Source organism: Podarcis muralis, chromosome 7, assembly GCF_964188315.1.
Source record: "Podarcis muralis chromosome 7, rPodMur119.hap1.1, whole genome shotgun sequence".
NCBI lineage: Eukaryota > Metazoa > Chordata > Lepidosauria > Squamata > Lacertidae > Podarcis > Podarcis muralis.
The window spans coordinates 56,611,154-56,627,228 of NC_135661.1; the positions used below are offsets into that span (position 1 = coordinate 56,611,154).

Below are 16,075 nucleotides of genomic sequence, written 5' to 3' on the forward strand. Positions count from 1 at the left end.
AGAAAGCCCATTTAGTGACCCTAACACAGGCAGTATGTCTCAGTGGTGATTTAAGAACAGGAGACAAGCTTTGCTGGATTGAAACAAACGTTAACCTAAGCCAGCATCCCGAGAAGTCCACAGCTTATGGTGAAGGGCGGGTAACAAATAAAAATAATAGAGCTTAGGGCTGGCAAAGCCTTTCACACTCACACTACGGAATTCCCGGAAGGGCACAAACTGGACGATGTCACGCACGGCCTCCTCTCCCGTGTAAGACCGGACCACGCGGCTGTCTCCATCCAGGAACTCCATGGCTGCAAAGTCCGCGTTCCCCACTCCCACGATGATGATGGACATAGGCAGCTTGGAGGCTTGCACAACAGCATGCCGCGTCTCGTCCATGTCACTGATGACGCCGTCGGTGATGATCAAGAGGATGAAGTATTGCTGAAGAAGCAGGGTGAAAAAGTGAAAAGTCAGACACGTTCCATGGTATGGGGACATGGGTTGAGCAGTTTGAGATGATGAGCCAGGAGCTGGGACAGTCCTGCTCAGTTGCAAGGAGGGAGGGGCACCTGGCCTGACACTGGAACATGGGTGTCAGTAAGTCCAAAAGAGTTGTGTGTTGGGGTGATCCAGTGGATTGGCAGGGGAAGATGGATATGGCTCACATCCAAAGGGCACCCTGCTCTCTCTCCAAACCAGGAGAAACTAGATTGGGGAATGTGACTGGCTCTAGCTTAGGCTTCCTCATGGAAGATCTATTCTCTTCTGGCATGTTATCTATTAAAATTTCCTGATGATTAGTGCCAAAGCACAGACACAACTGACACCTGATTAGCACTCCTTGGTCCTTGGTGAAACCTGCAGGATGATCCCTTGTCCTCAGACAAGGTGCAGGACAACATTGCCTTAATACAGGAGGACGTCTCAACCGAATAGTGCAGGAGAAGGAGAAGTTTGTGCTGAGCCCCCATCAGAGTTCTCAACATTTTCCTAAAAGAGGGCCTATCTACATTAAGAAATAATATCAATGGAAACTTTTTCTGGGGTGTGAGGGTTTGCAGGGCGATTTTCATCAGGACCACAGCAGGGGATGGAAGGGATAGACGATTGAGGCTATTGGACTACAATTTCCATCATCCTGACCATTGTCCACACTGGCTGGGGATGATGGGGGTTAGAATCCAACACCATCCGGAGAGTAGCACCAGATCGGCTACCCCTACCAAATGTTCCTGGTATATGAGGACAGTTGGGGTACATTTCTTCCCGTGTATTTTCAACCAACACACTGGAGTTATAAAATTAATCCTTCTCCTGTTCTGCAGCTCAAACTGTGGAACCAAAATAGCAACACAAACATTCTCTCCGAAGCACACATTTATTTCTGCAAGTCTTTAATGGCGGGTGATCCAATCCATGAGCTTTCAGAGCAGAGTGAGCTAGCAGTGCATTGGACGTCATCCAGGGGCTCAATTCTGCAGTAGCATTATCATGTATGTGTAGGATCTAATGCAGTGGTTCCCAAAGTGGGCAGTACCAGTTGGTAGAGCATGAGACACTTAATCTCAGGGTTGTGGGTTCAAACCCCACGTTGGGCAAAAGATTCCTGCATTGCAGGAGATTGGACTAGATGACTCGTGGTCCCTTCCAATTCTATGATCTAGGGTAAAAAGGTAAAGGTATGCTCTGGCAGTGGGATTACCTAAGGGGGTGTTAGGAGACAGTGGGGGTGGCAGGGCGCACTAGAGGTGTAAATGACTCTCAGACTTCAAAAAGCTGGTATCAATCAAGTTCATCAGTTAATTAATTGAAATAGTTTTAACTGGATTTTAAATAAAGGTGCAATTGATTGTTACTGTTTTGAGTTTTATTGTGTTATTTTCTTCCATACTGGGTCCTGCAAACCGCTAAATGCTTTCTATATGGTAGGAGGCACTGGGGACGAGTTTATGGAACCAAGAAGGTGGTGGCCTGAAAAGTTTGGGAAGCACTGATCTAATAGTTCTCCTCCTTGCAGCCTCTGCCCTCCTGCAGATCCAGCAGTGCCCCCACCAAACACACTTTATCCAAAAACAAATGGCAAAGGTGCCTGAACTCACAGTCGCAGATTGTTGCTCGGTGGCCTGGGCTGCAAACCGAGCCACATGGTTGATGATGGGGGAGAAGTTAGTTGGTCCATAGAAGCGTATGTGAGGCAGGCAGGTGGAGTAGGCTTGGACGATGCCTTCTACACCTTTAGAGCAAAGTAAGAGAACGGGTGGTCAGTGCTGCAGGCCCCCAAATGCACACAAATCCAGGTGTGAGCCCCAATTCCTGTCCCAAAGTTTTGATTTAGCAACCTTTGTGTTCCTGAAATAGCCTTGCAGCACAACCCCATCATGCATGTGTCTACTCAGAAGAAAGTCCAGTTGGGACTCATCCCCAGGTAAGTGCATAGAGGATCCTGGCCTAAAACTCACCCAAATGACGAAGACTTCTCTAATTGGGGGGTAGCCCTAAATATAGGTAACTAATTAATGACTTGAGACAGTCTCATCGTTGGGTGGCGGTGGGAAAGAATCTTATAAAAGAAACAACCTTTTCAAGCTTCTTGTCAAGCTGCTTGCAGGGGGCCTCCTGCTCGGCTCCATCCGGAAGTGTGTGGGGTTTTCTGTCTCTGCATCCCAGCTATTTATTCCTCGCCCCGTTAACTCAGGTGACCCTTTAACCTATCACTCAAGCAACATGTATGAACACCTACTAATGCTCCCAGGCTGCTTCATGTCTCTGTGAGAGGTGGAGGCTGCTTTGGTTGCATTTCCCAGAGGATTCACAGACGACTCCCAACAAGTGCTGCTAACTAGAACAAAACCTCTATGCTCAGAGGAAGGATAAGCTCAGAGGCAACATCTGCCAAGAGGCATCTGGCTAGTTGGTATCGGAAGCAGGAGGCTTCACACTAATCCAAAAAGGCAATTGGAACTAGAGAAGAAGGAATCTATCGATTTCCCTTTCTCATTTTTCCAGTCTGCAGTGATTTATTCCCAGTGAAAATGTGTCAATATTTAACATGAATTTCTCCTAATATATACATTTCTTTTTTACTAATATACACACATTTTGCAAGCAACTTTCACTACCATAATGCATTCTGTATGTAATTTTCACTAATATATGCATTTTGGTACACATTATTTGGTTGGTCAATGGCCTCACAGAATTTTGAGGAGAGTATATTTTGATTTTGAAGGATAGTTATGTTTGGATATGCATATTGTTTTGGGAAGTGTGAATTGGGTGGCTTCTTAGTAAAATGCAAACAGAATCAAATCTCTTCTGCATCCCTAGTTGGAACACCCAAGGCAGCTTTCCCTGGTGTCCTCCAGAAGTTGTTGAACTACAACTCCCATCAGCCCCTGCCAGCCAAGGCCTTAAAAGATTTGAACTGGGGCTCTTCTCTAAGCTTTTTGTACACCCCACATATAGAGCTATTTTAGTCTGTGGTGGAAGCTACTTAGAGAAAGTTCTTGTGTCTTTTCAGAAGGTGTGCCACCCCCCCCCCAAAAAAAACCTCAGCTTTGCACCCCCTGCATTTAAGACAGAATGTATATATTGCTCTACATGCAGAAAATGCCTCAGCAGTGTAGAGAAATAAAATATAAAACATAGTACAGATTTTAAAACAGCGTTAAAATTTAAAAGCCAATGAATTAAAGACAGCAGAAATAAAATGAACTGTGCACTTACCGAGGCAAAAAGGGTTTGTAGGATTGAAGTTAATGGCAAATTCGTGAGAAACCTGGAAGACGAAGGTTGAAAAAGAAGCAGCGTGGATTAATTTTACTCCTCTTTCCACCCAAACATATTGCAAAATGTGGCTGATACCCAAGTTTCAGGATGTGTTTCCTCCAAGATTCACCTGAGCATTAAAACTAGGAGAACCCATTCTCTCCACCCTTCCCCAAAGACTGCCTTGTGCCACAAGGACACCACACCCATTTTTGCACATCCGCTTGTCCACTGAATGTATGTAATGATGGAGCTAGCAAGCAATTCATGTAACCCAGGGCTAGCTCCACCAAGCCTCTTCTTTTGCTTCAGTGGGAGAGGTGAGAAGAGGAGCTCCTTCCATCAGCCCTGAGAGAAGACCAGCTCCATCAGGCTGAGCCTCCAGCCCTTGAGCAGCTTCCATTCCAGCAAGTCACTGAAAGGACCAAAAACTTTAAGCACAAGCACCTGGCCTTTGTTTCCCACTTTCCCTTCCCTGTCCCTTTTGTGTCATCATCATCATCATCATCATGCCTTTTTGATTGCGAGCCTGCAGGGCAGGGAATGCCTGGTTCAACTGTCTGCACACAAACTGCTCTGGGAACCTTTCTGGCTGAAGAGCAGGAAGGCACAATTGCTCCAAATAAATGCATCACCTTTCTTTTTCATGGGACTAAACTTTAGTTGCAAAAGCCGCCACGCGAACACCCCTGCACTGTCCCCCAAAGGCAGCTCTCATCACATTGCACTGCATTACATTTCGGCCCGTAACCATCATTGCTGTTCCCTCCCACGCCAAACTCGCATGGTCCTGTGCCTCTCTGTTTGGAAGTAAAATGTGCCACCCCAAAGCAAGGTCTGGCTCCTGCATACTCAGGGGGCTTCTCAGGTATCCCGAAGACTAGCTTATGAATGAGATGGAAATGAATGAATGAATGAACAAACCAAATAGGCACAAATTTGTCCCTTTGTGGCATCTATGGAATGTGGAGGGCAGTTGAGCACTGAGTGGGTCAGTGCCAAAGAAAGGAAGAGAAAAGAGAAGGCAATTGCAGGGCTTATGTCTTTTCATTCTTTGGTTGTAAGGACGTAAGAAAAGCCCTGCTGGATCAGGCCCAAGGAGGCCCATCCAGCCAGGCATCCTGTGTAAGAGGAACAGTAGCAACTCTCCCCACTTGAGATTCCCAGCGACTGGCATTCAGAAGCATCACTGTCTCTGACAATGGAAATTATGCTGTGAAGGTTACTTCGTGATTACTTTTTTAAGTACACCATGCACTGTGCTTGGCTCCCAATTTTGGGGAAGAGACATATAACTCACAAACAAACAAACAAACAAACAAACAAACAAACAAACAAACAAACAAACAAACAGTATTGAACTTTTAGTGTCTGTCTTTGAGCATTTATTACAGCTGTATCCTAAGAGTGGGCACTGGGGCCAAGGAGATACTATGATCCATTAAGTTAAAAACACCCATTCCAAAAATGTACAGAGGGTTTTTTTTTGGGGGGTCACCCCCTTCCCCACTCTCTAGACCCCCCCTACATATAGCAAAAAAAGGTCTCAGGACTGAGCCCTTTTTTGCCATATAGCATAGTAGGAAAAAGCTTCATGAATGTGTAAACAACAACCCAAAAAAGTGTTCTTTTTGGTTCCCCCTCACCTTGCAAGTCCCAGTCAACAGCATAGGGATCCTGTTTCAGACTAGCAAGAGGGCTGGGGACAGGTCCTCAGGTGACACAATACAAAGCATCGTGATTTCCATAGACGACACTTTCTTTTCCCAGACTTGCAGGCTCAGGGCCCTTTCTCCCCATGAGCAAACAATGAATAATTTGACATAGTCTTCCCACCACCCCCAAAAGTTTGCACATGGGAGGGACCTTGACAGATGGCTGCAGCCACAGCCTCCTGGGTGTCCCCCCCCCCCCAGTGCTTTGGGATTTGAATTTGTTCCCTCTCACAGCCCCTACAGAGGAGACTTCTTGAGGTCCCCTTCGCAGAGGCCTTTGCATTTCAAGATGTTCTCTGACATTTCCAACATGTTTTTTTTAAAATGTGCTGAATATCTTATTCATATCAGTCCTTTGAAAGCATCCTGTGGCACCATGGCAACAAGAGCATCGGGAGAACAAAGCATGATTTCTATGTCTCTTATCTTTAATAGTCATCTCGGCTTCCTGCTCTGGTCCTCACTGTAACAATAGCCATGTTTGCAATTTGTTATCTGCAGTCCATGGAAAATGCAGATAGCCATCCACGAGGTTATAGATATGGTGGAAATTAAGAGCAGGCATTCTCAAAAGCAGCCAATATGTATCTATTTTTTGGGTATGTTCTTTTCACTAATACATGTGTTTCTGTGCACACTTCACCTCAGCCTATGTATTTCTGCACACATTACTTGGCTAAGAGAACTGCAATGCAAATTTTTGAGAAATGCGAACTCTGAAATGTAGCTGTGTTTCAGTTTGTGTATTGTGAGGTAGGTTTACACACCATCCCTGGCCAGATCCCCCACAAAGTCACAAGCGTTGTTATATGTGAGAGATTTCCGCAGCTAAAATAAACCTAAACCTCCTGAATGGTGGTCTGGTTTCCTGCATGGAAAATGTATTGAGTCATCCTGTTCTTTGGCTGGAAACTAAATCAGGCTTATAGGCTATTTAGATAAAATAGACCTGCCTCTCTGGAAAGCAAACAGGTGTTGTTTTTTGTTTGCTGGGTGGGAAAAACACCTAGAAAAGTGTATCAATCACTGGACCCCCCTGAAACATGAGGAACAAATGGAAGTTATGTGTCCTATTGACAGGTGGTTCTGAGCATAAATTTTAAGCCTAGTTTCACAGAGCTACTGTGCTTGCCAGATCTAATATGCAGGGTTGGGAGTTTTAACTGCAATATCCAAATAGATGACAATTAGGCCTGTCAATTAATGTTTCCAGTGGCTCCATTCAGGCCACATCACAGAGCACAGATCTGGGACCCCACAGCCTGGGGTGCTTATATTTTGCTGTAAGCTGCACAGAGTGGCTGGGGCAACCCACTCAATGGGTGACATATTGTTTTTGTTGTTGTTACATTTAGTCAGTCCTTAGGACACTGAATAATGCAAAAACCAAAGCAAGTGTCTGCAAAGGTGTTTTGGCTTTTACCAAAGACGTAGTCTAGTTATATGCTACTATGAATTTAGATATTTAAGGATGGAGTTTTTTGTACTGAAAGAAATTTTATGTCTGCTAGACTGTTTACTTCTTATTTTACTTCATTAATTGGGTTCCAACAGATCACTTTCCCTTTTTCTAAATCATTAGACAACAGATCCCACATGTGATGTGGTGCAAGACAAAGGAAGCTGCCCACTCATGTATTCATCACAGTGGTGGACCTTTTGAGTGTTCAGAGACCTGGAGTTTTTATTTTCGGTCTCTCCAGTTAAATGGCTGGCAAATGTTTATTAAAGCTTTCAGTGACTATTCAGACATAATACTGAAGCTTGCAGTCCTAGAAAGTAGAGACTCACCCAACACTCTGCTCAGGGGTGAAAAAACAACCACCCCAAAATGCAAACCTTTAGACTGCCATTTTAACTTACTTCATCTAAAAAGAATTCATCTCAGAAGCAAAGTTGCACATCACCCATCCTAATTCCTCCCATTAAAATGTCAGCATTTGATTCCTCCTCCTGCTCTCAGGAACAACAAATTGGTCACCTTCAGAACCGAAAGATGTTTACTGCATTCATTGTAATGGGGGAAATGACAGACAAATGTAATGTTTAATGGTGAAGAAGGGGGATGACTCACTCTCAAGCAGCACATCGAGTGCCTGATCCTGCACTTAATGTCACTGGCACCTTGATACAGGGTGTGCACCACTGTATTAATAGCAAGAATAATGTGCACAGTGGGAGAGTTACTGGAGTATTTAATCATTAAGGTAGCACTTGAGACCAAGTGAAGAGGCTCCAAGAATCAGCAACCATGCCTGGGCACCAACAGGGCCTGCAGGATTCACACCAACTGTGGAGGTGCAGCATAGATGCCTCTATGGGCAGGGCAGATTCCTGTTTATCAATATTGCGGGTAAAAATATTAGATTCCACACAACAAAAATCGATATACATAAACATCTAATAGCACTGTCATAAAATTTATGTAGCCATGTATTTATTTCATTAATCTGTTTTTACATTCCAGCAATAAAATGCCCTCAGAGCATCTTATAAAGCAAAGCGCACTATTACTGCTCTTGCAGTCTTTAACATTTTGTAGTCTGGCTTTCAGAGAAAAGATTTTGGTTCCTAACCCACATTTTATGGCACAGGTTTCCTTTTTGGCTGGTCGTGGATTACCTCCTCTGTCTTGGAGTTGTTGTGTGGACAACCGGGACACTCATGCCCTTCTTATTAGGCTTGGCAGTGACTCCTAATGTTTGACAGCCATTGCAGTCATTCCCAACCACATGAGTGACACCCAGTTGTGCCCATCCACTAGCAGAATGGACTTTCATTCATGTAATGGGATTCTTCTTCCCCACCCCTTGGGAACACCCTCAAATATGTTTCAAAAGGTTAGGGGGTCCATCAAGAGCAGGTGGGGAAGCTGTCAGGAGCTACAGGGGGGAGATGAGAAAGAGGGAAATCTTGCAGAAACTCTGGATATCAGCTTAAGTTGATATCCAACAGTACAGACCTGTAGCAGTGAATGGCATGGACTGTTCCTCACCCATCCAAGCTTGGAGGGCTGAGGCAGAATTGTAGTTTTAGCTGATGGATTCTCTATCCTAGCCTAAACCTCTGAACAAGCAAACACACCTTCCTCTCTCCTTATTCCCCTCTCTTTTCACTCCTGGCTTAGAATCCCCATTTCAGACTCTGTTCCCCAGGATGCTCTGAATGCTTGCCACGGGGCCAGCTGTGTGACTGAGGCTCCATTCCTACGCTTATGTAGGAGTCTGCCCCACTGAACTCAATGGGATGTACTTCTAAGTATAGAACTGCACTGTTAGAATCAAGAAGGAAACCCTGAAAGCTCTTTGTTTCACCTAATGATATATACACTGTTAGCATGGAAACGTCTACAACAACAGGATCAGATTTACCTTCCAGTCTGGGGGGAGCTGGGCACCAAATCCCAAAGCAGGAAACATTTTATCTCTGCAAAATAATCAGAAAAAGGGGGGAGAGGGGGGAGCAAGGGAGAAAGTAAGTATGGACTTAGCCAAGGCTGCACATCTCCAGCACGGTTCTGTAACCCAAATAAACATTATCGGTTCAACACGATATGCAGAAAACTACTTAGGAGAGATTCCTGCTCCCTGAGTACTCACCCTGATTTATTCACACAAAGCTTATGCAGAGGTGAGATTATATTCAAGTCTCTTATTGTGCATTCCTTCTGACTTGTTTGCTGGAAAGTTACACAAGAAGGTGCATCCATCCCAAGTTCCTATCTGCAGTGGTTATATGCCTTTCTGTTAATCAGGAGTGGAGGGGAACCTCCTGCTTATGGGCCAAAATAGGCCTACCAGGCCACCCCATTTGGCCAAGCCACACACACCTGCCCAGGTATGGGACAGGTAAAAACCTGGCTCAGTCAAAGGGGGAGGTTGCAGGCACTGCTGATCAGCCTGCAAAGCCCTATGCAAAGAGTTCCAGAAGGTGATGTGTTTGCAAGGCCTCACAACCAGCTTTGCAAGATGCATGTGGTCAAACTTCACTGCCAGATCAATGTGTTTCTCTACCATCATGAGGACTACAAACTTTAGAGAATTACACAAGCCACATGGAAGGGATGCATGCAGACGTTAATCCTCTCCCCTTTTAAACAATTTTAAATTGTTAGCTCCTTTGGGAGCCAAACATGCCTAATAAGTGGGATATAAATACATAAGCCAAGAAACACATTGTTTTGGAAAGGGCACTTTGCCCCACGCTGGCAATCTGTCCCTGGCTTGAGACAATCTGCAGAATTCCAGGGGGAATTTAAGAAGAGCCCGATTCAAAGCAAGCTCCCCGTCCCGTCTTCCATATCCTGTCACCATCCAGATGCTTTGGGCTGCTGAGAGCCATAATCTAAAACATCTGGAACGCTTTGAGGTAGGATGAGGTTGATCTAATCCAACATCCCATTTCCCAAATAGCCAGCCAGGGGAATCTGGAAGATCACAAGCAAGGCATGAAGGTGGCACAGGAAGATAGGGCTGTGAAAAGCTGCCGTTTCCCGAGTTAGTTATATTGGTTTGTCTAGCTCACTAATGTCTGCACTTACTGCCAGTGGCTCTTTGGGGTTTCAGGCAGACTCTTGCATAGCCCTATGTGGAGTTGCCATTGCTATTCGTGTATGTGTGCGCGTGCGTGCATAGTTTTCGGGGGGAAATTATACATATAAAACATAGCAATTTCAAACATTAAAATACAGAGTTCTTTCGAACTCTTAGACCTCCTTCCATCTTTAAGATTAAATTTACTGCATCTTTTACCCTTATCTAGCTATTCTATAACCATAATTATCATTAAATCAATTCCACATTACAAGTGTCTTTACATCCCTGCCAAAGATTTTAACTGTTTACAGTGGTCTTTTAATTAAATTACGAATTTATTCCAGTCTTTAGAAAATACTTGATCTTCCTGGTTTCGGATCTTTCCAGTCAGTTCCACCATTTCCTCATATTCCATCAGTTTCATCTGCCACTCTTCTTTCATTGGTATTTCTCCTTCATTCCATCTCTGGGCTAGTAGCATTCTCGCTGCCATTATTGCATACTTAAAAAGTCTTTTACCTGCCATTGGAATTGAACCAGGGACCCCTTGCATGCAAAACAGTTGCTCTACCACTGACTGGTGGCCCATGTGTTGATAGACCTCTGCTGTTTTCTCTCTGTGTGCATCTTTTGGCTAATAATAGTAATAATTTATTATTTATACCGCACCCATCTGGTTGGGTTTCCCAGGTGTACTGCTTCTGTAGCTGGAGATTCCACCTAGCTGTCATGGCTCTTGATTGACTTATTCTCCATGAATTTTGTTTTAAAATACATAAAACATCTGAAGCAATATTTAGATCATCCCTTCCAGACAGAGGCTTGTGAGGGAAGCGGCACTTACGTGTCATAATCTTGTATTATCTGCCCCACTGCCCAAATAGCTGAGAGGTATTCATTTGTTCCCATGGGGTTGATGTAGTGCAAAGACGTGGGGTCCCGAGGATTCCCGTTGGAGGCTGTGAAATCAATCCCGACCTGCAAGGAAAGATCAGCACCACCTTTACTATAGCAATGCCCTCTTGTACTAGTGGCCACAGGGGCTGGACAAGGCTGCTCTTCTCCATGGGTTCCAAAAAACAGACCAGAAAAGTGGTGTTCCCTGGGGGCAAGAGTTATTTATCCTCCCCCCCTTTCTACAACAGGGAAACTGGGGCTCTCCCAATGTTGCTGGACTCCAACCCCCAGAATCCCTGACCACTGTCCATGCTGACAGGGGCTGATGGGAGTTGGAATCCAACAACATCTGCAGGGCCACTGGTTCACCACACCTGGAAAGCCTAAGGTGTGGCTTGGCTCCACTTCAAGAGAGTGGCCACCTCTTCCTCAAAGGGCTTTTGGGTCCATCCACAGCTAACTGGTCAGGGCAAAAAGTAGACTTTGTCAATACTATTTCTTAGTTATTGGTTCTTCATCACACAGGTCCCTCAATGCCTCTCCTGATATGAACCTTCCAAGACCCTAAGATCCTCATGATTTAGCGTTACATCTGAACAAGGCCACATTCTCCCCATCCATCCTCTCCTCTGCCTCCCTCAGCTTCCTCCGTTGTCTCCACTGTGCTGCATTTTAAATGGTAAGATCATTGGGGCACAGACCTCTCTGCTACTACTTTGCAAAGCACTGTGTGCATTGGTGGCACTATCTGAATAACAACCAATCGCTGGTCCATGGCATCCAATGTTACTCAGTGGATCCTGACGGTGCCATTCCACAACTCAAGACCTGCTAGACGAGCGTCAGGAGAAATCCAGAAGCCCGTCCAGCTAGTCAAGTTCTGAACAGATGATTCCAGCCCTCTGTGCTGGTTTATTTGGCTTCCAAATGAACCATTTCCTCCTTTGTGCCAGCAAACCTTTATGCAATAGTTCAGCTGTGTGCGTAACATGCTTGTACTCATTCCCGTTCCTATGGCAACGCCTCCTCCCTTTCTCTTGATGTCTCTTTAGACCAAAACAACAAATACGGAAAAAAGAATACAGCCTGCATTTGTGTGTTTGTGTGCATAGACACAACATTCTTGGACACTGTACTCTGAAAAATAAGTTTGAAGCAGCAGGGGGCGGGGATACGTGTTCAATACATTGGATGAAACAACAGTGGAATTTAAAGGCCCTCCACTCTTCCTGAAGTAAAGATTCCACAAACGCACCTGCGCAGAATGAATGAAAAATCTCTCGTTGCATATACACCAGCAAATGTCTAAGGTGAAGAAACACAGAACATTTAACCCAGAGGTCTCAGGAACGTTAATACAGGTCAGAACAGGGGGAAAGCATTGGAAATTCTGCTAGATAACAAACCAAAGCTAGGATCTGCTTCTTGGATTAAAGCGAGCAGCAATTCAACATCAGGAAGGGCTTTCTGAGAGTAAGAGCTGTTCGACAGTGGAATGGACTCCCCTGGGAGGTGGTGGACTCTCCTTTCCTTGCAGAGGTTGGGTGGCCACTTGTCATGTATGATCTAGTTGATCTTCCAACAGTGGAGGGGTTGAACTAGATTACCCTCTGGGTCCCTTCCAACTCTACAATTCTCTGATTCTGTCATTTGGCATGCCCAAAACTACATCTGCCAAATCTTCAAGTGCGCCAATAGAGACATTTGCACAAATTTGCAGCTTATACATGCATTTTGCTAACAGGCTAATGTAGGATGAGGTGGCCTTTGAGGTACTGGGGTAGTCTTGAGCTGAATAAGGTTTTATAGGGCAAAACCAACACTTTGAACTGAGCCCAGATGCTAATTGGTACAATACCCCAGGGGCATCCTGGGCAGAAAGGATGGAGCTGTTCTACAGCCACTGCCACCAGATGCAGCAGTTTCAAAAACGTAAAAAAGAAAAGGGGGAAAGGAGAGAGAGAAAAGGAAGTTACCTCCGCATACCATGAGTTTTTAAAAATCCCACTCACAAATGGGCAGGGACCCTCACTTCATTTTTTTAAGGGTCTGCTAGAAACCTATTTTTATTTCAGCAAACATATGATTCAGCTTTCTAGGCTTGCTCTAAAGGTTTTACTGGTTTTAGCTGTGTTTTTATCTATGACTTCATTATGGTTGTGGGGTTTTTTGGTTGATCTTAGCTGTGCTTTATTGACAATTTTAAAGCGTACGCTGCTTAGAGAGTTATGCGTAAGTTGGTTATAAATCTTTCTAAAAGAAATGATTAAAAATAAACAGTTTATAAGAAAAAGAGAGGAAGGGACCAGTAGCACAATATGCCCCCAATCCATTTGAGTAATTTCAACTCCCAAATCCCCCTCCTCCAGCAAAATAATAATAATAATCTGTGAATACGGGTGGTGAATTTGGCTCAGCCCTAGTTTTGGCCCAATTACCAGACACTTTCTGGCTATGGGCTTGACCAGGAGGTCGCTCTGTGGGATCCACATTGAAAGGCAGCTCCTAGACATTTTGATGACCTTCCTGGCAGATTATGGCCAACATTAATGAATATCTGTGTGCAGATGCATGTATTTAAACTGAGATTTCAGATATCCTGCCTCCAGAGGCAATATGTCTTGGGTCAGACCTGTCTGACTGAGGCATCAGTCTTCATTTGATTAAGAAATGAGGTTAGTAAGCAAGCCTGCAAAATGAGCCCAGGCAGAAAGTGGCCCTAAATGAACTTGGATTCATGGGGAAATTGATGATTAATTAAATTAAATTTTTGAATCTCTTCCCATGAAGGCATCTTGAAGCGATCAACCATTTAAAAAAAAGAATCAGCAGTAACAACTTCAGATCCAATACAGATTCTAACTGAGGCAAAAACTGATGATGTGTGCTGCAAAATTCACCCGGCATTGGGGTTTTTTGGCCAAATGAAATGTGTTCATTGCTTTGCAATGTTGCTTTCCTTATGCCCCGTTGAGCTGGATTGATGTCATTCGTTCTGCTGTACCTCATGCCTCGTTTGCGATCGTAGCCAGGGGCTGATACAAGCAGCTTGCTCTCAGATCCACAGCTCTTACACTGGAGTCGGAGACTCCTCAAGGCTACCCTGATCTTCCAGGATCTTTTTAGGCCTGTCAGAGAGGATGCAGAATGGCACGTTCCCAAACGAATTCACTTCACCTCATGCTTATTATAGCGCTTTGTGCACAAAGAGGCAAAGATCCTTACCGTAAACATTAACTGGCAGCCCCCAAGGATATAGTCCAGGAAGGTGTAATCTCTGGTGATCTGAAAAGGGGATTCAAATGGTTAGGAAGGGGGAGAGGAAGGGAAGCAGTATAAGTGCATTTTCAGAAATCCCTAAACATTTGTAAGCAGAAAGAAAAACTTTTGAAATTATAAGGCACTTTTGACCGTTTGCCTCTATGGAACCAAGGTCCTGTTGACCAGCAAAATTTCAGAACCAATATCATGGCTGGTAGTAAGTATCAAAGAGAAACTGCCCATGTGTGCACTGCAAAAACTAGCTGTTCAAAGTTCTATCTGTGGCGAGTCCAGATAGAAATGCAAAAGATTGCTGAACACTGCAGTCATCAAGAATACTGAGCATGTATGCATACATACACCACACCTCCTGCATCAGGACCGTCCTGGCAAGAACGTTTGCTGCTTCTATGATAACATTTGCATACAATACCTGAAGCAGCTCACAGTGTGAAGCAAAGATGAATTCACCAGAAGCCACAGCCAATAGCAACCTACAGCAGAGGGTGCCAAGGGGATGTCCACTTGTCGCTGTAAAACTACAACTCCCATCAGCCCCAGCGAGCATGGCAAATAGTTCAGGACGAAGAGAGTTGTAGTCCTACAATGCCTAGAGGGCACCACGTTGGCTATTCCTGCCGGGTGGAAGGGGAGGGGGTCATATTAAAGCATCTGCTTTGCATACAGAAGGTAATGGCTTCAGTCTGTAAGCCGGGCTAAGAAAGTCCCACTTCCTGAAACCCTGGAGAGCTGTTGGTGGTCAGTGTGGACAATGCTGAACTAGAAGCACCAACCACCTGGTTCCCTTTTTTGTAGCATCTCCAGAACCTCACAAGAATCTCAATGTCTTCCCTCCTCCCCATCCTCTCTCATCCCTTCTACTCCCCTTCAAGCTCAGCGTTGATAGCTTCCCTTTCCTGAGGTCACAACATTATGCAAATCCAGTAACGGTTGTTTTTAAAGTTAGGATGAACTAACCATAACTGCAACTTTAAAGATTATACAATAATACATTTCTTCTAGGGAAAAGCACGGGGGGGGGGGGGAGAGCTTAATCTTCCCCCTGCCTTGCTTACAAATCTGTGGGAGAAAAGAACCCACCATTCCAATTCACCGCCTCTGAAGAAAATAACACCACCGGCTTTTCCTTCCAAGAAGCAGCTGCAAGAGTTTTCATACATGTGTTTTGAGCAGCAACACATTTCGCAACAGCCTCACCCAACCCAGTGCCCTCCAGATGTTTGGAATCGCTTCCAGATTACCTGTTTAATGAGCCTTCCCCTGATTTGCTTGAGGGAGGCTGGACAACGCTGTATCAAAGTGCTGTCCAATGTTTTCCAGCATATTTCCCATCCCTCCCGGTCACATGCCTTATTGGGGAAAAACTGATCTTCTTGAGGAAGTGGGTTTGTTGCACATGACCTCCCAGTCTGCTACAACTGCAAGACCCGGATTTGCTGGTATGTGATAGAATCCTACCCCCACAAAAGCAACAGTCTGGGGGTGCCCATGGGATACCTCTCCCTTCAGTCTCAGTGGAGGGCAATGGGAGTTGTAGTCCAAAACATCTCGAGGGCACTATGGTTGGTGACAGATGCTTTGTGTGAAGTACTCACTTTGCAGGATTTCACAATGATGATTCCTGAGTTCTTGTAGCTCCTTTTCTTCTTCTGTTTTTTAGGGTTAATGCATTCAAATTCTACCTATTTAAAAATGAAATGGAAGGAAGACAGGTCACAATAAACACAAGAGATCCTGAATCATAGAACTGTAGAGTTGGCAGGGACCCTTGTCCCTGGATCAGAAATCCTGCACACAGCCGGTTCTCATTCTCTCAATGCCAGCAAAATGCCACAATGAGCCACGATTTGTTAGATTGGGGAACTGCACCACTCAACACAGAAAAGTGCA

The 16,075-nt window shown here is 44.8% G+C and overlaps 1 protein-coding gene across 3 annotated transcripts in view; it reads right to left on the minus strand.

Moving 5' to 3' along the window:
* The window catches only part of CPNE2 (copine 2), a 78,681-nt gene that overhangs the window by 885 nt on the left and 61,721 nt on the right, over positions 1-16,075 (minus strand). For all 3 annotated transcript variants that reach the window (XM_028739277.2, XM_077931832.1, XM_028739276.2), the window contains 7 exons: positions 15,781-15,867; positions 14,129-14,188; positions 10,851-10,984; positions 8,843-8,897; positions 3,715-3,766; positions 2,088-2,221; positions 193-429 (listed from right to left, as the gene is read on the minus strand). In XM_028739277.2, coding sequence (XP_028595110.1) covers positions 193-429; positions 2,088-2,221; positions 3,715-3,766; positions 8,843-8,897; positions 10,851-10,984; positions 14,129-14,188; positions 15,781-15,867 — 759 coding nt within the window. The remainder of the gene's footprint in view (positions 1-192; positions 430-2,087; positions 2,222-3,714; positions 3,767-8,842; positions 8,898-10,850; positions 10,985-14,128; positions 14,189-15,780; positions 15,868-16,075) is intronic.